At 36.0% G+C, this 22,690-nt stretch overlaps 1 protein-coding gene and 1 pseudogene across 2 annotated transcripts; both read left to right on the top strand.

Annotated features, from left to right (window-relative positions):
- LOC149682871 (cytochrome P450 3A5-like) lies at positions 1-10,987 on the top strand (annotated as a pseudogene). The gene is made up of 14 exons (XR_016384150.1): positions 1-530; positions 637-736; positions 2,434-2,486; positions 2,531-2,627; positions 2,689-2,808; positions 2,873-2,961; positions 4,058-4,206; positions 4,279-4,394; positions 7,038-7,164; positions 7,230-7,390; positions 10,137-10,225; positions 10,288-10,431; positions 10,526-10,691; positions 10,751-10,987. The product of XR_016384150.1 is annotated as a cytochrome P450 3A5-like (transcript).
- A 3,475-nt stretch (positions 10,988-14,462) lies between these two features.
- On the top strand, positions 14,463-17,145 carry LOC149682870 (cytochrome P450 3A5-like). The gene is made up of 10 exons (XM_089871183.1): positions 14,463-14,536; positions 14,645-14,744; positions 15,293-15,345; positions 15,405-15,501; positions 15,563-15,682; positions 15,729-15,838; positions 15,910-16,055; positions 16,129-16,244; positions 16,739-16,877; positions 17,009-17,145. Exons 1-10 carry the CDS (start codon positions 14,463-14,465, stop codon positions 17,143-17,145), a joined length of 1,092 nt encoding a protein of 363 aa, XP_089727309.1.
- Positions 17,146-22,690: the final 5,545 nt, after the last annotated feature.

The raw sequence follows: 22,690 nt of genomic DNA, 5'->3' as shown, positions 1-22,690 counted from the left end.
GACCTGCCTCTTCTTTCATACCCCTCCGTCCCGTGGAAGGGGGTCCGGGACTTTGACGCCGCGCCCAGACTCTGTTCTCCATTCCTACTTCTAAAATTAAATCTATCCCAGGTTATAAATTGTTATGCAATACACAATATATCTTAATCACAATAAAATATCTTTTGTTATTCATCAATTTGGCATGCGTTAATCTAATGCCAATATACCTCAATTTTCTTTGATTTACGAGTAGTTTATTACGTCATTAGAGGGCGTAAATGTGAAATAATTCTAAAGTTTATGAAGAACGTTGACACCGACACAAAACGAAGAGTCGCGACATTGAAAGTGATATTACTAGCTATAAGGGTAGATAGAGGAATGAGAGTAAATGATAAGGAAAAATTGTGACTTATTGCCCTCAATTGGAGTTTAGATTTCACTTGACACTGTGGATTGGTATTGGTTGTCAAAATGGGTTTTTACGAAGGATTAGAAGTAACCGGGGCGTTAATAGCATTCATTTGCGTGTTTTTGGGAGGCTATTGGTAAGCTACATAATTACTATTTTCATTTTTGTTGAAAATACCGTAAACAATTTTAATTTTGCAATGAGTTAAGGAGATTTTAATTTTTTCATAACGATATTCTCAGGATATACTTCAAAAGGAACCACTATTGGGTTGGAAAATCCATACCTTCAGATTCTCCTGTACCACTTTTAGGAAACGCTGTTGGACTTTTAACCGGAAAGGCTAGTTACGTTTAATTATGCAGAACCTACTGGGTATTTATTTTCATATTAGAGTGGTTTCCCGAAGGACCATCATCTGAATTTTATGCAAAAATGTAATATTGTTTGAGAAATCCTAATTTTTTAATTTGCGTTTTATAACAGATTTGTTACATAGTATATTTACTTAAATGAACCAAGTGCCAGTAACGAGCTACAAATCTTTAGCGCTAAAGCGGTATACCAAAAGGGTTAAAGCGGTACATATATGGTTACCTGTAATCCTTACTTCAATAAATTTATTTATATTTTAATTTTAATATCCCGGGGACAGAAGCTAATATGTAGTTTCTTACGCTTTTAAAATTAGTCTCTAGTTCCGGAGAAATACACGTAACTTCTGGGATCGTAGTAAACACTGCCTTAAGACCCTTCTAAAAATAACGTCAGTGTATACTTGCTTTTGCTCTTAATATTCCCCTCGATTTCTTTGAATGTTGAAAAAGAGGAGCGGGATTGAAAGCATGAAATTCTTATTGTCGACGGCTGACAGAAATTTTAAATGGAGTGGGAAACCTCCCATTTAAATTAAGTCAATACCATAATCCTCCCTCTCAAATTAACACAATTAACCATACTAGTACAATTAAATGCAATGCTTAAACTCACTATTATAATCCCTATCATTTTAAAATACACGAACGAAAAAGATTACCTCACCACAATCCTCGCCCATTCACTATCCCTTCAATGACGAACGAAAAATTTTATACTGCCACTGCTCTGACAGTACGCCAACAGGGCAGTGCAATCTAATACCCTCTTCGTAGATGTACATCATACGATGTGGGTAGAAACAAAGTAGCCAATGTTCTTCTACAGGATTGAAGTAAATCAGCGTTTTCGCCATGAAAACGTGACAGACATACAGACAGACCGGGTTATTTTCACATTTATAATATTTGGATGGGTATTCCAACATCAGAATCAACTTTTGAAGGTTAAATATGGCAATTCCGTTTATAAAAACCTAATGGATGACGAGATTAATTATGAGCTATCGCTTAAAGTTAGATAAGTTAAAGGGAGGGTGAGAAGGAAAATCAAGCAATTTTAATCGTTTATTTTACTAATTATAAGACCAGTCTGCCTAGTGAAACATTCAGGAAATATCTCCGAATGATTTTAAAATTTGCATTACGTTGTGATTTTATGGAAAATTTGAAATAAGCACTTCCGACCAAACGCATAACCCCCTGCCTTCCTGTTTACAAAATTCCCTTCAACCTAATTTGAATTTTAAAATCGTTCGAAGTTATTTCCTGGATGTTTTCACTTATAATTAGTAGAAGAATCGATAAAAAACACTTGATTTTTCTGTTGACTCTCCCTTTAAGATTTCTATGTTATGTTAAATGAAATAATTTCATAATAGAAAGGTCTTATCTGGATCCAAAACGGAGCAAAAATAATTTTTATTCTCATACATAGTATCAGAATCCACTTATCAATTTCAGGTGTAAAAGGGATTTTAGTGAGATGATATAACATTTAATAAAAATTGTTATCAGATAGGGCTTGATCAACTTGATCCCATTTTAAACAATTTTAGAAATGGGATAAACAAATTTTTAAGGGAAATTCTTTGATGGTCCAATGTCCAAATAGTTGTCATGTGGAGACAAAATAAATCTTATTAAAAATAATTTATGATTTAGCTTTTCCATGAAACTGACAAAGAGCTATATGAAAAATATGGTCGGGTTTTTGGGTAAGATTTACATTAATTGGTATTTCATTACCGTAATTTTATAGCACATATGCTGGCGTCAACCCAGTTATCTACATTGCTGATCCAGAATTGTTGAAATCTATATTAGTGAAAGATTTTTCAAGCTTTTCCACCAGAAGGGTGAGTTAAGTTTAACAAGAAGCAGACATTAGTTGGTCTAATTTTTCAATTGAATAAAAAGGTTTTTAATGCTGGTGATCCATTTGTTGACAACATGGTTTCGATAGTTGCTGGTGATCATAAATGGAGAAACATACGTAACACGATGACTCCGGCATTTACATCGGGGAGATTAAAGAAGGTACTCCTCAAATCGAAAAAAAATACTAGGAATTATATCTCACGGAATTCATTTGTCTGATAAGATGATGCCTCTTGTTTCCGACTGCGCAAAGTTATCCGTAGAGAACTTTGACAAATATTCGAAAAACGGTGAACCAGTCGATTGTAAACGGTAAAATGAAAATGGGTGTACCTCATATGAGCAGTTCCCTGTAGAGCAGTTCTCGAAATAGCAACCGCGATTCCAAAAAAACAGCGGAGTTTTTCAAAACTGCTGTTTTAGAAATAGCTGCTGCTGTTTTAAAATAGCGGCTGCTATTTTGGGAAATAGCAGTGTTTGTCTTGAATTTCGAGCTTGTCTTAACAATACAGTTGTATTCGTTGGTTTCAAATACTACCTTTTCCGTGATCATTTTATCAGGAATATGACCTACCAACGGATCGAGTTTTTGAAGTACACTTAATTATTGTACTGTTCTTCAGGCTGTATCAGTTTACAATTCTCATACCAGGATAGAAAAATAATTCGGGAAAGGTTATTTTATTTCGGAAGTAGATAATTGTAAACAGTATTTTTTTTGGAAAAGGCATATTATAATTCGAGAAAGGTTATTTTATTTCGGAAGTAGATAATTGTAAACAGTAATTTTTTGGAAAAGGCATATTATAATTCGAGAAAGGTTATTATATTTCGGAAGTGGATAATTGTAAACAGTAATTTTATGGAAAAGGCATATTATAATTCGAGAAAGGTTATTTTATTTCAGAAGTAGGTAACTGTAAACAGTAATTTTTTGGAAAAGGCGTAAGATTGTTACACCAATTCCAAAATATTACTAACCTAAGTCTAACCAATCGAAAAAAAACCTAACCTAACCTGGCCTAATACTATTTAGTTGAAATAATCAACTTTAACCTAACCAAATTATCCTTATCTGACCTAGTTCTTTTCGAGTTCATACAACCCAGCTGAGCCAGCTTACACCGTGATAAACAACTATAGTTTTTGGCATTTCTGTTTTTCCGCTCTTTAGAGAACTGCTGTAACGGTACGCCGCGTTTACGAGAACCGCTGTATCGGTAATTGCTGTAATGGGTAAACTACCATTTCGGGAACCGCTATTTAGAGAACTGTTGTTATGAAGACCGCTATTATGAAATCCGCTCAGAAGGGAACTGCTCATATGAAGGCTTCCCAATGAAAATAACCCATGACAGACAGCGTTTTTCTGGTGCCACGAGAATAATATTTACTTATTTTGTCTCAGGATTTATGGATGTTACACATTGGATGTTATCGCCAACGTCGCATTTGGGACAAAATTAGACTCATTATAAAATGATCCTGACAATAAATTCGTGGGCCACGCTAAGAAAGTGTTCGGCGCTGAACTTAGCTGGAAACTAATTTTACCTTGTAAGATCTTCTTCATCAGTAAACCCATATCTTATGGGTAAAATTGAATTTTTTTTTTTCGTTTTCATGAAGTGTTGGCTCCTAAATTTGCCCGCAAGCTTGGCATGTCATTCTTCCCGATGGATACAATGAACTTCTTCAAAGATACCACACTAGAAATTGTCAAAAGAAGACAAGCCAACAACGAGGTAATTGTAAACTAGTACCTTCCTTTTTAAAATTTCAGCAAATCTATCCTAAGAGTATAAATTATAGAACGTTTGTGATTTTTGTAAGTTGCGAAAATAACAGGTCTGTAGGGTTCTTGGTTAGAGTTCCTTTCCCAGCACATAGTGTAATCGGTGTGCACGCTATCGCTTTGGCCGTATCATGGCTGTACTAATGAGATTACACGTAAACTTTGTACACACTGTAGCTTTGACCGTATCATGACTATACTAATGAGATTACACGTAATCTATGTACACGCCGTAGCTTTGATTGTATCATGACTGTACTAATGAGATTACGCGTAATCTTTGTACACACTGTAGCTTTGACCGTATCATGACTGTACTAATGAGATTACACGTAATCTATGTACACGCCGTAGCTTTGATTGTATCATGACTGTACTAATGAGATTACACGTAATCTATGTACACGCCGTAGCTTTGATTGTATCATGACTGTACTAATGAGATTACATGAAAGCTTCAAAAGCCATACCCTAGACAGCGCTAGAATGATTACTAGTAACCGACCGTAAAAGTTGTAGGCCTACTGGTAATCCGAGAGTGATTAACCCCTCAGAAAGGAACTCGACACCGAGTGCTGAAATGGCTGATATTTTTGAAATGAGAGCCCCACTCTTCCGGCGCTTTAAAATGGAAAACATTTTCATTGACATGTTTTCACCTCTTAACGATTATCAATTCCTACAATCAGAAGGGAATAAGAGAGAAGGGAGACATTAGGGGTGTACCTCGTATGAGCAGTTCCTGGTAGAGCAGTTCTCGAAATAGCAGCCGCGATTCCAAAAAAACAGCGGAGTTGTTCAAAACTGCTGTTTTAGAAATCGCGGCTGCTGTTTTAGAAATAGCGGCCGCTGTTTTAGAAATAGCGGCTGCTATTTTGGGAAATAGCAGTGTTTGTCTTCAGTTTCGAGTATTTCTTAACAATACAGTTATATTCGTTGTTTTCGAAAACTACCTTTTTCTGTGATCATTTAGTCAGTAATGTGACCTACTAACGGATCGTGTTTTTAAAGTACACTTAAATATTGCACTATTCTTCAGGCTGTATCAGTTTACAATTCTAATACACGGATAGAAAATATTTCAAGAAAGCTTATTTTATTTCGGAAGTAGATAATTGTAAACAGTAATTTTTTGGAAAAGGCATATTATTTTTTGGGAAGTGAATGAAGATAAACAACAAGATTTTGGAAAAGGCGTAACATTGTTACACCATTTCCAAAAATTACTAACCTAAGTCTAACCAATCAAACAAAACCTAAAAAACCCAACCGAACCGAACCCAACATAACCTAACCTGACCTAACCTAACCTAACCTAACCTAACCTGACCTAACCTAACCTGACCTAACCTAATACTATTTAATTGTAATAATCAACTTTAACCTAACCAAACCAAACCTAACCTAACCTGACCTGACCTAACCAAACCTAACCTGACCTGACCTAACCAAACCTAACCTAACCTTACCCAACCAAACCAAACCAAACCAAACCTAACCTGACCTAACCTGACCTAACCTAACCTAACCTAACCTAACCTAACCAAACCTAACCTAACACTATTGGGGGTTCAAATAATCAACTTGAAGCTAACCATATCTGACCTAGTTCTATTTAAGTTCATATAACACAGCGTACACCATAACAAACAACAGTCGTTTTTCGCATTTCGGTTTTTCTGCTCTTTAGAGAACTGCTGTAATGGTACTCCGCGTTTACGAGAACCGCTGTAATGGTACGCCGCGTTTGCGAGAACCGCTGCATCGGTAACTGTTGTAACGGGTAAACTGCCATTTCGGGAAACCGCTATTTAGGGAACTGCTGATATGAGGACCGCTATTATGGAATCCGCTCATACGGGAACCGCTCATCTGAGGGCTTCCCGACATTAGAGCCTGCTTTGGTAACGAGAGTCCAAACAACCTCAAGAAAACCGCGAAAACTTTGCGCAAGTACACAGCTTTTACTGCAAATATAGTTCTTTAAGTTCTTCGCGGTATCAGGCGGCCTATTTGTCTGCTAGATTTTCATTCTCCAAAGGCTTAGGGCTATCGATGTTTCGTTCTTGTGTAATTATAACCTCAAGTATGTATTTTATTGAAACTAATTTTTATTTTTTAATATTAATTCAGAATAATTAGTTTTCATCTATTTATTACCTTCAAATTATCTGATTTTGGTGTGTTCTCAATTCCCGTGCATCTAAATTAATTACACAGCTTGATTTCGTTTATCAACATGAAATTCGGCCATTTTTATCTCCTTCAATGTAAAGTTGTAAACAAAACTACTTTTTATACGTCAACCGAGACGTCACCTTCTTATCTGACGTCACAGCTAAGACAGAAGTTAGATAGCCAATCAGTGAAGGGTAGTTGATTTGAGGTTAGTAAGACTGTTGTTACGAGTGTAAAGCATTATGGAGATATAAAGTGTGTCCCTTCTCTCTTATTCCCTTCTGCTACAATAAATTGCGGCTATTGCAGTTTTGGTCCAAAGCTAATAGCGTTTGCAGTAAAATTAGAAGAACATAGATTTAATTTTATCTTTGAGAATCTAACAATTCAATTAACGTTCAGTAAATTCACGCAGGTTCGAAATGATTTTCTACAAATTATGATGGAAAGTCTAAAAGAGGACAATGATACTGCAAAGAATGAGACTAAAAAGGGCAATGCAGACCCCAGTATTAATAGCATCGATGATATCAAGAGACAACGTATTAAAGCGCAACTCCATGATACTTTCAATTCAAATTTAATTTACTTACCATTCTCGAAATAGCTCTGACCATGGATGAGTTTATTGCACAAACAGTTCTATTCTTCTTGGCCGCTTATGACACCACAGCTACAGCCTTAACCTCGACCACTTACTACTTTGCCACCAACCCGGACTGTCAAAAGAAAGCCTTGGAAGAAGTTGATAGAATATGGCAAAACAAGGTTCGTTCAGTGTGGTTTTGTAGCCCGTAGTTATCTAGGCAGTGAGATCTAACGCATAGAAGATTAAAATGGTGTTTATAAAAACTGCTATAGAGAAGTAAAAGATGGATGGACAAAATCGATTCGCTGAAGCATCAGTTTTAAAGGCATGATTGTAGAGTATTAATTTAAAAAAATTCTTGTTTTCCCAATACCATTTTCTAAAAATATAGGCCTACTTGATAAAATTTAATTAATATCTAATTGCGAAAGGTTGGTCAAGTATACTATTTATAATCCCTTATAAAAATTAAAAATGATAGGTATATGTCTTCTTTTAAATAACAAAATTTAAATCCAAGTATTTAAAACGATCAAAATCTGTTATTAGTTGAAAGAAATTACTATCCCTTCAAAAATAACTTAAGAACACTATTTTTTCCTCGAAGAAAAATTGACAACAAAAGTCGAGTGAAAATAATATTGGTAATGGAGATATCGTGAAAAAACGAAAAATGATGTATTTGAAACTGAAAAGTTTAATACCCGTTACTTCAGCAAATCGATTTTGTCCACTTATTTTTACATTTTCCATGGCTTTGTCGTTTGTTCATAAAGACAATTTATCATTAATATCTGGTTCTTCAGTCTTAATATGTAAAAGCATTAGCTCGCTCGTTTAAAACCACCTGGAAATCGTTTCTTTTGGTTAATTATATAAAATTCGGTACGCGACAAATGGGTCTCGGGACAATTGGGTCTCGGGACTAATGGGTCTCGGGACAAATGGGTCTCGGGACAATTGGGTCTCGGGACAATTGGGTCTCGGGACAATTGGGTCTCGGGACAAATGGGTCTCGGGACAAATGGGTCTCGGGACAATTGGGTCTCGGGACAAATGGGTCTCGGGACAATTGGGTCTCGGGACAATTGGGTCTCGGGACAATTGGATCTCGGGACAATTGGGTCTCGGGACAATTGGGTCTCGGGACAATTGGGTCTCGGGACAATTGGGTCTCGGGACAAATGGGTCTCGGGACAAATGGGTCTCGGGACAAATGGGTCTCGGGACAAATGGGTCTCGGGACAATTGGGTCTCGGGACCTAACCCAACCCAACATTGTTTGGGGGTAAGAAGATTATTTATATGAGTATTAAAAGCCCGCCTCTTACCACGAACAATTTATTAGCAATAATAGAAATATATTGGAAACGGTGTCAGATAATTAATAGGAGAATATTTTGGAAAAGGTGGTAGCTAATTAATTGGAGAATATTTTGGAAAAGTTGACAGCTAGTTAATAGCAGAATATTTTGGAAAAGGTGGCAGCTAATTAATAGGAGAATATTTAGGAAAAGGTGGCAGCTAATTAATAGGAGAATATTTTGGAAAAGTTGGCAGCTAGTTAATAGGAGAATATTTTGGAAAAGGTGGCAGCTAATTAATTGGAGAATATTTTGGAAAAGGTGGCAGCTAATTAGTTGGAGAATGTTTTGGAAAAGGTGGTAGCTAAATAGTAGGAGAATGTTTTGGAAAAGGTGGCAGATAATTAATAGGAGAATATTTTGGAAAAGGTGGTAGCTAATTAATTGGAGAATATTTTGGAAAGGTTGGCAGCTAGTTAATAGCAGAATATTTTGGAAAAGGTGGCAGCTAGTTAATAGCAGAATATTTTGGAAAAGGTGGCAGCTAATTAATTGGAGAATATTTTGGAAAAGGTGGCAGCTAATTAGTTGGAGAATGTTTTGGAAAAGGTGGTAGCTAATTAGTAGGAGAATGTTTTGGAAAAGGTGGCAGCTAATTAATAGGAGAATATTTTGGAAAAGGTGGCAGCTAATTAATTGGAGAATATTTAGGATAAGGTGGCAGCTAATTAATAGCACAATATTTTGGAAAAGGTGGCAGCTAATTAATTGGAGAATATTTTGGAAAAGGTGGCAGCTAACTATTAGGAGAATATTTTGGAAAAGGTGGCAGCTAATTAGTAGGAGAGTGTTTTGGAAAAGGTAGAAGCTAATTAGTAGGAGAATGTTTTGGAAAAGGTGGCAGCTAATTAATAGCAGAATATTTTGGAAAAGGTGGCAGCTAATTAATAGGAGAATATTTAGGAAAATGTGGTAACTAATTAATGGAGAATATTTAGGAAAATGTGGTAACTAATTAATAGGAGAATATTTTGGAAAAGGTGGCGACGAATTATTGGGACCATTGCTTTGGAAAAGGAGGCGACGAATTATTGGGACCATTGCTTTGGAAAAGGAGGCAACTAATTAGGTAACCAAATAATCACGAGACTAAACCGTCCCGAGACCAAATAATCACGATACCAAATAGTCCCGAGACCAAATAATCACGATACCAAATAGTCCCGAGACCAAATAATCACGATACCAAATAGTCCCGAGACCAAATAATTACGATACCAAATTGTCCCGAGACCAAACAATCACGATACCAAATAGTCCCGAGACCAAATAATCACGATACCAAATAGTCCCAAGACCAAATAGTCCCGAGACCAAATAGTACCGAGACCAAATAGTCCCGAGACCAAATAGTACCGAGACCAAATCGGTGAGACCAATTAGTCCCGCGACCAAATCGGCGAGACCAAAATGGCGAGACCAATTCGGCGAGACCAAATTGTCCTGCTCCGTATAAAATTAAATATAATAAAGATTAAGAATATAATTCAAATTGAACCTAATGAAACCTAACGTGAACCTAACCAAACTTTAGTAATTTAATGTTGAACAAATTCTTCAGACCGCTATCGATTTTGAAGCTTTTTCCGAAGCTAAATACATCGGGGCAGCTATTGACGAAGCACTAAGACTTGTTCCCCCAGGAACAAGGTACATGAACCACGGTGCACGCCGATATTTCGAAATTTATGCTAATTTTAATGTTTATAAAGGCTTGAGCGAACTTGCGTCAAAGAATACCAACTTGGAAACACTGGAGTGACCATCCCACCCGGAATGATTGTTGAGGTTCCAGTATACGCCATACATCATGATCCAGAATTTTTCCCAGAGCCCGAAAGGTTTATGCCAGAAAGGTAAAATCATTGTAAAGAGAGCAAAACTAAAGAACGTGGATCATTCCACAGTTTTAAATTAATCCCAGATCCTTTCCAAATTTATTAACGATAGATTTTTAGATGAAGGAAAAGCTACTATCGCTAACTCGTACACATATGTCCCATTCGGGGCGGGACCCAGGAATTGCATAGCCATGAGATTGGCTCTGATGGAAGTGAAATTATGTTTACTACACGTCTTGAAACACTTCGAATTCTTTCCATCCGCGAAAACCAAAGTTAGTCAATAAATAATATTCATAAATAAATTTCGTTAAAATTCGATCTTTCGTTACAGATACCAATAGAACTCCGAAATACAGGTGTTCTACAACCAAAAGATGTAATTTTCCACGTGAAACGAAGAAATTGATGAAGTTTTCCTCACATTAACATTTTGAGTTAAATTTAGCACTTTGATTTATTTTCAATGCTCAAATCTAACGGCGTGCTGCACATATTTTTACATAATTGCCCACTTATGTATAATATAATATAATATTTCTTTATAATAATAAAAAGTCTTGTAGTTATTAGCCTATTTGAAATTTCAATGAGGTCAATTCAATAGCTAGCTATTTCCACGTACATGGTTCTAAAGGTATGATTTTATATGATTTAGAAATAATTTGAAACATCTCTAAGGGCGTTCTATGGAAGGTACAATATGAACTGATTCTCCATAGTTTATGGGAGACGTCTCGACGTCTCTAGCGATAAAAATCAAATGAAGTTTGTTCAAATTAATTACACGTCTATCGAATTGATAAAAGCGCCTTTTTCCAATGATATACTTTGTTTATACATTGTAGATATTAAAGGGAATACGAATTTACAATTTCAAATCATATTTTACCTCGAAAGTGGTATTATGTTACACTTTCAAGTCTCTACTTTCAAAATATCAAGTTTTTAATATAATTGAACCAAAGTTTCTACTTATAAATCCATTGAAAAATCACGAAAACTCAGTTTCGATACTTCAATCATTTTGTCTTGTCGAGCTTGTTCGCCCGTTTGATGACATCACTATTACGTGAGGAAAAAGGCGCGGGAATCCTTTACGCCTCTCGAGCTTCCGACGCGAACACCATCTCACGTGAACAATATATCTGTGACGTCAGTCTACGGGAAACGTTTTAGCCTTTCATAAAAAGTGGATTTCAAATCATTTCATATTATATAAAAAAGACTTGGTTTGCCCAAGCCTTAAAAACAAAACGATAAGAGTTTTTCCAGTTGACTGAAGCGTGGATATTATTTTTTCTATTGAATTTTAAAAACAAACCGTATTTTACTACTCTTTGGAATTTATTTCAATCACCTGATTTTACTGCTAATGGATTAGTTTCCAATAAATTAATTGAAATAAAAAATTACTTATCTCAGATTTTTCAACAACAATTCCATTTTCCTGAAACATTTTATCATGAAATTTTTCCTTTTCAAGGGATAACTTACTTTAATTTTCAAATAATACTTTCATTAATAATATATTATAATCGGTTTTTTCGAATACAAAAGGGGGCTGTTATTACCTTTCTTATATTTGATAAAGGGGTTCGTTTGTTCTTCAAGCACAGTCACAATTAGTGAACTGTGTATATCAGTACTTGTGGGGAAGATTTTAGAAGTGTTGGTTGAGTTGCTGTTTAGTTGACAACATTATGAAAACTTGATGTGTTTAAAACCTTTTGAAAGGAAAATTCTCGGAAATTCAAAAAGAAAGTGTCAATTTGATTAAATTTACACGATATCCCTCAAAATAATAATTGCACGATAAAATGTTTCAGGAAATTGGAATTGTTGTTGAAAAATCTGAGATAAGTAATTTTTTATTTCAATTAATTTATTGGAAACTAATCCATAAGCAGTAAAATCAGGTGATTGAAATAAATTCTAAAGAGTAGTAAAATACGGTTGGTTTTTAAAATTCAATAGAAAAAATAATATCCACGCTTCAGTCAACTGGAAAAACTCTTATCGTTTTGTTTTTAAGGCTTGGGCAAACCAAGTCTTTTTTATATAATATCTGTTCCTTCAGCCTTAATTTGTATTAATCTGTTTTAAAAATAATTATATGCTTGTCAAACGTCATTAATTCGATGTTTCAGTAAGATGTTCGTGAGCATATTGGATCACACCGAGTGGCTCTCATTATTTTATGGAAAAGTTTAAATACTTTGGTAGGGGAGGGGTAAATTTATACACAATTGGTAGGAGGGAGTTTTCAAACAAGTCGATACTTCTGCCGCCTGGTTACCAGCGCTGGAAAGCCTCGCATGAAAAATAAAATGTACTGGACATAAGAAAAGAAAACCCACCGTTTTCCTTCTAGGAAAAACTCGACCGTAGCCAAGGTCTATGGAGTTGCCGCTATGGACCGTAGCGCGGTTTTTTTTCTTGTGTTCAGTACATTTTATTTTTGCGATGCTTTCCAGCGCTGGTAGCCAGGTGGCGCTAGTATCTACTTGTCTACCTTTTAGTATAGGGAGTTACACATCCTATAGAGCGACGAATGTTCACGCGCGTTTTTTTACCAATGGTCAAGCCATCAAAACTTGAACTTCGGAAAAATTTACTGGTCAACCGTGACCCCTTTAGTTTTAAATAAAAGTTATGGAACATTTAAATTTATTTATTGGACAATGTCTAGTGTCCTGTGCTGATTTTACGGCCCTGAGATAGTTTCACCTATCCTGACCTGGGCCAGAAATAAAAACAGCACACGGAACTTTGTCCAATAAAATTTTTAAATGACCCATAATTTAGAAAACCGCGTCAGGGATTTTCTATATTTACTCAATCCTAACTCTTAATGTTAATCTCTACGGAGCTTAACATTACGACGTGAAAATAATTTTCAGAGTTAGACCCAAGGTTTCGCAACCAAGAAGGAACACTTTTTTCACAACAAAACTTTAAAGCAATAGTCTAGCAAAGGCACATATCTCAGTGTAAAGTTCAGTTAACCTTTTTGTATAGGTTTTAAAAAAAGTTATTTCTAAACCATGCGCCAGCACGCGCACATTTCATTGAAAGTTTGTTATTTAAGAATTTTTCCTTCTATATACTAAAAATCTTCATCAAAAATAAACAACGAGCTTTCCAAGACTCGAACCTGCAATGTTTTGTCTCGAAAGCAAACGCGTTATCCATTACGCCACATGCCAGTACTTCGTAACAAAAACAATTATCCAAACATTGTATTCATAGGATTATTTCTTTTATGATGTATAAAAGATCTGTAAAAATAAACTCCGAGCTCGCCAGGACTCGAACCTGCAATCTTCTGCTCCGTAGGCAGATGCGTTACCCTATGCGCCACAAACCCGTTGGAGGTTGAACAAAATGCTATGCAAACAGTGTAATATATGTAACGGTTTTACCATGATTTATAAATTAATTAAAATAAAATACTTAGACTCAATTGTTCTTAATCAAACTTCAGAAGTTCAACATTCCATAGTTGCTTGATAATTCAAAAGTGTTCCTAACCTTAACTTCGCAGCAGTTTCTGAGTTATTCGATGGAGTGGACCACCAAAAATCCCATGCTTTTTCTATGGGACGCTAAGCCTAAAATCTGTGAATAATTTCTTTAACATTACGGGAGGGTGTGGGTTCTTATCTAGAAGGGCCTACCGGCCCTCTAGAATGAAGCATTTTCAAATGCATATTGCCAGATAACCAGAAATCGGAGAATTAAAAGCTTGATTTTTTGAATTCACAGAAATTAATTCTATCATTTTGCTTTATAAATCAGAGGTTTTTCAAACGTCAAACGAAGCATCTCATTCCCTTTAACACAAATGAAGTACGAAGAGTTGCGACATTCATTCTCAGTCATTAAGATTAAATTTTTCTTATGAGTGGGTAGCTGATAGAAGTATAATTGATAGGATGATTGTGTTACACAGTTTATGATAGGAAAAAAATTACGTCATATAGTTATTTTGCTTCATTGATGTTAAGTTTTTACTAGAAACCTCGGATTAGTAGGCGTCAAACATGGGTTTTTACGGAGGATTGGAAGTTACCGGGGCGTTATTAGCATTCATTTTCGTGTTCTTGGGAGGCTATTGGTGAGATAGAAATGTTAATCATCTTTTACCGGCAACTTGAAATTTAAAAAACTACACGAATACCAAAGAATAAGAAGATTTTATTTTTTTACACAACAATATTCTTAGGATATACTTCAAAAGGAACCATTATTGGGTCGGAAAATCTATTCCGTCAGATTCACCTGTGCCGCTTTTGGGAAACGCCGCTGGACTCATATCCGGAAAGGTTAGTTACCTTCGCCTACTTAGTATTTATTTTCATACCTTTTCAACTTCGCAAATTTACCGCCATAAGATGTAAACTTGAATAAAAATAATACATAAAAAATATGTTGTTCTTACACAAGTCCGATTTATATACACTAAATAAAATATATTAGTATGTTACGTTTTTGAGAAATGTATTTTTTACCAGGGATAGATGTAATTTTAGAAGCAGAAATGGAGAACAGAGTAATGTGGGCGCGCGTCAAAGTCCCGGACCCCCTTCCACGGAACTGAGGGGTATAAAATAAGATACGGGTCATAGTGACAGAGGTGAAAAGGAATTACGTATTTTCGCCGTCCCCGTCAGCAACGTCATCAAAACATAGTTTCAGTGAGCCAATAAGATAATTTAAAATTTACGTTACGTGTTGGTGGGAGGGGTTCTATACTGGGCCCGAACTGAATTAAATACTAACCGTTCTCCATTCCTCCTTCTAAAATTGCATCTATCCCTTGTCATATAGATACAAAATACTAAACTCTTACTAAAAATAATTTGTGATCTAGCTTTTCCATGAAACTGACATTGAGTTATATGAAAAATATGGTCGGGTTTTTGGGTAAGATTTACATTAATTGGTCTTTCATTTAAAGTTTTTAAGTTACCGTAATTTTGTAGTACATATGCTGGCACCAAACTAGTTATCTACGTTGCGGATCCCGAATTGATAAAATGCATTTTAGTGAAAGATTTTTCAAGCTTTTCCACCAGAAGAGTGAGTTAAGTTTAGCTAGAAGCAATTAATAGTTGGTCTAATTTCTAATTTGAATGTAAAGATTTCAAATGCTAGTGATCCCTTTGTTGACAACATGGTTTCGGTAGTTGCTGGTGACCATAAGTGGAGAAACATACGTAACACAATGACTCCGGCATTTACATCGGGGAGATTGAAAAAGGTACTCCTCAAATCGAAAAAAAATACTTTTAGGAATTATATCTTAGGGAATTCATTTGCCTGATAAGATGATGCCTCTTGTTTCCGACTGCGCAAAGTTATCCGTAGAGAACTTTGACAAATATTCGAAAAACGGTGAACCAGTCGATTGTAAACGGTAAAATGACAGATAGATTGACTTAACTTTTTCTGGTGAAACAAGAAAAATATTAATCTATTTTGTCTCAGCATTTATGGATGTTACACGTTGGATGTTATCGCCAACGTGGCATTTGGGACCAAATTAGACTCTCATAATGATCCTGATAATAAATTTGTAGAACACGCTAGGAACGTATTCTCAGCGGAAATTAACTGGAAACAAGTTTTACCTTGTAAGAGCTACTTGATCAGTAAACCCATATCTTTTGGGTAAAATTCAAAGCTTTTTCTTTAATTTTCATAAAGTGCTCGCACCCAAATTTGCCCGCAAGCTTGGCATATCTTTCTTCTCTCCAGACACAATGAACTTTTTCAAGGATATCACTCTAGAAATTGTTGAAAGAAGACAAGCCAACAACGAGGTAACCGTATTTGTAAACTAGTACCTTTGTTTTTAAAATTTCAGCAAATCGACCCAAAGAGTATGAATTATAGAACTTTTGTGATTTGTGTAAGTCGTGACCATTCTACGAGGGCAGTTTTGTTCTTCGTTAGAGTTTCTTTCCAGCACTCAGTGTAATCAGTGTACACGTAACTATACTAATGAGATTACACGTAGTCTTTAATAGCCAGGTTTAGTGACTGCCGTATATACACACACCCTTTTGAAACAGGAGCTTCGCACCGAGTGCTGAAATGGCTAACCTATTTTAAATGAGATCTCAACTCTTCCTTCGCTTTATAATTCCACACATATTAATTGAATTTTTTCACTTCTTAACAATCATCAATTCCTATTACAAACTGCTGCTATTACAGTTTTGGGCCAACGCTAATAATAGTTAAAATAAAGTTATACATTTCCTTTGTTCCTTGAGAAAATACAATTTAATTCATGTTTAGGAAATTCATGCAGGTTCGAAATGATTTTCTACAAATTATGATGGAAAGTCTAAAAGAGGAAAATGATAAAGCAAAGAAAGGCACTCTCCAGGAGACTAAAAACAGTCATGCGGACTCCAGTATTAATAGCATCGATGACATCAAGAGACAACGTATTAAAACGCCGCTCGATAACATGTATCATTCAAATTTGATTTACCTATCATTCTCGAAATGGCTTTGAAAATGGATGAATTTCTTGCACAAACAATTCTATTCTTCTTGGCCACCTATGACACCACAGCTACGGCCTTAACCTCGACCACGTACTACTTTGCCACCAACCCGGACTGTCAAAAGAAAGCTTTGGAAGAAGTTGATAGAATATGGCAAAACAAGGTTCGTGAAATCAATAAATTTCAATATCTGTTACTTCAGTGAATCGATTTTGCCCACTTAGTTTATACTTTTATACGAAGGAAGGATTTTTTTTATTAATATCTGTTAATTAAAATCGAACCTAACTAAAAATAACCTCGACCAAACCTCAACATAACATGAACCTAACCAAACCAAACCTCAACATAACATGAACCTAACCAAACCAAACCTCAACATAACATGAACCTAACCAAACCAAAGCTCAACATAACATGAACCTAACCAAACCAAACCTCAACATAACATGAACCTAACCAAACCAAACCTCAACATAACATGAACCTAACCAAATCAAACCTCAACATAACATGAACCTAACCAAACCAAACCTCAACATAACATGAACCTAACCAAACCAAACCTCAACATAACATGAACCTAACCAAACCAAACCTCAACATAACATGAACCTAACCAAACCAAACCTCAACATAACATGAACCTAACCAAACCAAACCTCAACATAACATGAACCTAACCAAACCAAACCTCAACATAACATGAACCTAACCAAACCAATCCTCAACATAACATGAACCTAACCAAACCAAACCTCAACATAACATGAACCTAATCAAACCAAACCTCAACATAACATGAACCTAACCAAACTAAACCTCAACATAACATGAACCTAACCAAACCAAACCTCAACATAACATGAACCTAACCAAACCAAACCTCAACATAACATGAACCTAACCAAACCGAACCTCAACATAACATGAACCTAACCAAACCAAACCTCGACATAACATGAACCTAACCAAACCAAACCTCAACATAACATGAACCTAACCAAACCAAACCTCAACATAACATGAACCTAACCAAACCAAACCTCAACATAACATGAACCTAACCTAACCAAACCAAACCTCAACATAACATGAACCTAACCTAACCAAACCAAACCTCAACATAACATGAACCTAACCTAACCAAACCAAACCTCAACATAACATGAACCTAACCAAACCAAACCTCAACATAACATGAACCTAACCAAACCAAACCTCAACATAACATGAACCTAACCAAACCAAACCTCAACATAACATGAACCTAACCAAACCAAACCTCAACATAACATGAACCTAACCAAACCAAGCCTCAACATAAAATGAACCTAACCAAACCAAACCTCAACATAACATGAACCTAACCAAACCAAACCTCAACATAACATGAACCTAACCAAACCAAACCTCAACATAACATGAACCTAACCAAACCAAACCTCAACATAACATGAACCTAACCAAACCAAACCTCAACATAACATGAACCTAACCAAACCAATCCTCAACATAACATGAACCTAACCAAACCAAACCTCAACATAACATGAACCTAATCAAACCAAACCTCAACATAACATGAACCTAACCAAACCAAACCTCAACATAACATGAACCTAACCAAACCAAACCTCAACATAACATGAACCTAACCAAACCAAACCTCAACATAACATGAACCTAACCAAACCAAACCTCAACATAACATGAACCTAACCAAACCAAACCTCAACATAACATGAACCTAACCTAACCAAACCAAACCTCAACATAACATGAACCTAACCTAACCAAACCAAACCTCAACATAACATGAACCTAACCTAACCAAACCAAACCTCAACATAACATGAACCTAACCAAACCAAACCTCAACATAACATGAACCTAACCAAACCAAACCTCAACATAACATGAACCTAACCAAACCAAACCTCAACATAACATGAACCTAACCAAACCAAACCTCAACATAACATGAACCTAACCAAACCAAACCTCAACATAACATGAACCTAACCAAACCAAACCTCAACATAACATGAACCTAACCAAACCAAACCTCAACATAACATGAACCTAACCAAACCAATCCTCAACATAACATGAACCTAACCAAACCAAACCTCAACATAACATGAACCTAATCAAACCAAACCTCAACATAACATGAACCTAACCAAACCAAACCTCAACATAACATGAACCTAACCAAACCAAACCTCAACATAACATGAACCTAACCAAACCAAACCTCAACATAACATGAACCTAACCAAACCGAACCTCAACATAACATGAACCTAACCAAACCAAACCTCGACATAACATGAACCTAACCAAACCAAACCTCAACATAACATGAACCTAACCAAACCAAACCTCAACATAACATGAACCTAACCAAACCAAACCTCAACATAACATGAACCTAACCTAACCAAACCAAACCTCAACATAACATGAACCTAACCTAACCAAACCAAACCTCAACATAACATGAACCTAACCTAACCAAACCAAACCTCAACATAACATGAACCTAACCAAACCAAACCTCAACATAACATGAACCTAACCAAACCAAACCTCAACATAACATGAACCTAACCAAACCAAACCTCAACATAACATGAACCTAACCAAACCAAACCTCAACATAACATGAACCTAACCAAACCAAACCTCAACATAAAATGAACCTAACCAAACCAAACCTCAACATAACATGAACCTAACCAAACCAAACCTCAACATAACATGAAGCTAATCAAACCAAACCTCAACATAACATGAACCTAACCTAACCTAACCTAACCTAACCTAACCTAACCTAACCTAACCTAACCTAACCTAACCTAACCTAACCTAACCTAACCTAACCTAACCTAACCTAACCTAACCTAACCTAACCTAACCTAACCTAACCTAACCTAACCTAACCTAACCTAACCTAACCTAACCTAACCTAACCAAACCAAACCTCAACATAACATGAACCTAACCAAACCAAACCTCAACATAACATGAACCTAACCAAACCAAACCTCAACATAACATGAACCTAACCAAACCAATCCTCAACATAACATGAACCTAACCAAACCAAACCTCAACATAACATGAACCTAATCAAACCAAACCTCAACATAACATGAACCTAACCAAACCAAACCTCAACATAACATGAACCTAACCAAACCAAACCTAAACATAACATGAACCTAACCAAACCAAACCTCAACATAACATGAACCTAACCAAACCGAACCTCAACATAACATGAACCTAACCAAACCAAACCTCGACATAACATGAACCTAACCAAACCAAACCTCAACATAACATGAACCTAACCAAACCAAACCTCAACATAACATGAACCTAACCAAACCAAACCTCAACATAACATGAACCTAACCTAACCAAACCAAACCTCAACATAACATGAACCTAACCTAACCAAACCAAACCTCAACATAACATGAACCTAACCTAACCAAACCAAACCTCAACATAACATGAACCTAACCAAACCAAACCTCAACATAACATGAACCTAACCAAACCAAACCTCAACATAACATGAACCTAACCAAACCAAACCTCAACATAACATGAACCTAACCAAACCAAACCTCAACATAACATGAACCTAACCAAACCAAACCTCAACATAAAATGAACCTAACCAAACCAAACCTCAACATAACATGAACCTAACCAAACCAAACCTCAACATAACATGAACCTAACCAAACCCAAACTCAACATAACATGAACCTAACCAAACCAAACCTCAACATAACATGAACCTAACCAAACCAAACCTCAACATAACATGAACCTAACCAAACCAATCCTCAACATAACATGAACCTAACCAAACCAAACCTCAACATAACATGAACCTAATCAAACCAAACCTCAACATAACATGAACCTAACCAAACCAAACCTCAACATAACATGAACCTAACCAAACCAAACCTCAACATAACATGAACCTAACCAAACCAAACCTCAACATAACATGAACCTAACCAAACCAAACCTCAACATAACATGAACCTAACCAAACCAAACCTCAACATAACATGAACCTAACCTAACCAAACCAAACCTCAACATAACATGAACCTAACCTAACCAAACCAAACCTCAACATAACATGAACCTAACCTAACCAAACCAAACCTCAACATAACATGAACCTAACCAAACCAAACCTCAACATAACATGAACCTAACCAAACCAAACCTCAACATAACATGAACCTAACCAAACCAAACCTCAACATAACATGAACCTAACCAAACCAAACCTCAACATAACATGAACCTAACCAAACCAAACCTCAACATAACATGAACCTAACCAAACCAAACCTCAACATAACATGAACCTAACCAAACCAAACCTCAACATAACATGAACCTAACCAAACCAATCCTCAACATAACATGAACCTAACCAAACCAAACCTCAACATAACATGAACCTAATCAAACCAAACCTCAACATAACATGAACCTAACCAAACCAAACCTCAACATAACATGAACCTAACCAAACCAAACCTCAACATAACATGAACCTAACCAAACCAAACCTCAACATAACATGAACCTAACCAAACCGAACCTAAACATAACATGAACCTAACCAAACCAAACCTCGACATAACATGAACCTAACCAAACCAAACCTCAACATAACATGAACCTAACCATACCAAACCTCAACATAACATGAACCTAACCAAACCAAACCTCAACATAACATGAACCTAACCTAACCAAACCAAACCTCAACATAACATGAACCTAACCTAACCAAACCAAACCTCAACATAACATGAACCTAACCTAACCAAACCAAACCTCAACATAACATGAACCTAACCAAACCAAACCTCAACATAACATGAACCTAACCAAACCAAACCTCAACATAACATGAACCTAACCAAACCAAACCTCAACATAACATGAACCTAACCAAACCAAACCTCAACATAACATGAACCTAACCAAACCAAACCTCAACATAAAATGAACCTAACCAAACCAAACCTCAACATAACATGAACCTAACCAAACCAAACCTCAACATAACATGAAGCTAATCAAACCAAACCTCAACATAACATGAACCTAATCAAACCAAACCTCAACATAACATGAACCTAATCAAACCAAACCTCAACATAACATGAACCTAATCAAACCAAACCTCAACATAACATGAACCAAATCAAACCAAACCTCAACATAACATGAATCTAACCAAACCGAACCTCAACATAACATGAACCTCACCAAACCAAACCTCAACATAACATGAACCTAACCAAACCAAACCTCAACATAACATGAACCTAACCAAACCAAACCTCAACATAACATGAACCTAACCAAACCAAACCTCAACATAACATGAACCTAACCAAACCAAACCTCAACATAACATGAACCTAACCAAACCAAACCTCAACATAACATGAACCTAACCAAACCAAACCTCAACATAACATGAACCTAACCAAACCAAACCTCAACATAACATGAACCTAACCAAACCAAACCTCAACATAACATGAACCTAATCAAACCAAACCTCAACATAACATGAACCTAACCAAACCAAACCTCAACATAACATGAACCTAACCAAACCAAACCTCAACATAACATGAACCTAACCAAACCAAACCTCAACATAACATGAACCTAACCAAACC

Source organism: Phalangium opilio, unplaced genomic scaffold (assembly GCF_054372755.1).
Source record: "Phalangium opilio isolate 3A_F unplaced genomic scaffold, DU_Popi_V2 ptg000037l_1, whole genome shotgun sequence".
NCBI lineage: Eukaryota > Metazoa > Arthropoda > Arachnida > Opiliones > Phalangiidae > Phalangium > Phalangium opilio.
This window is presented reverse-complemented; position numbering and strand designations above follow the sequence as displayed.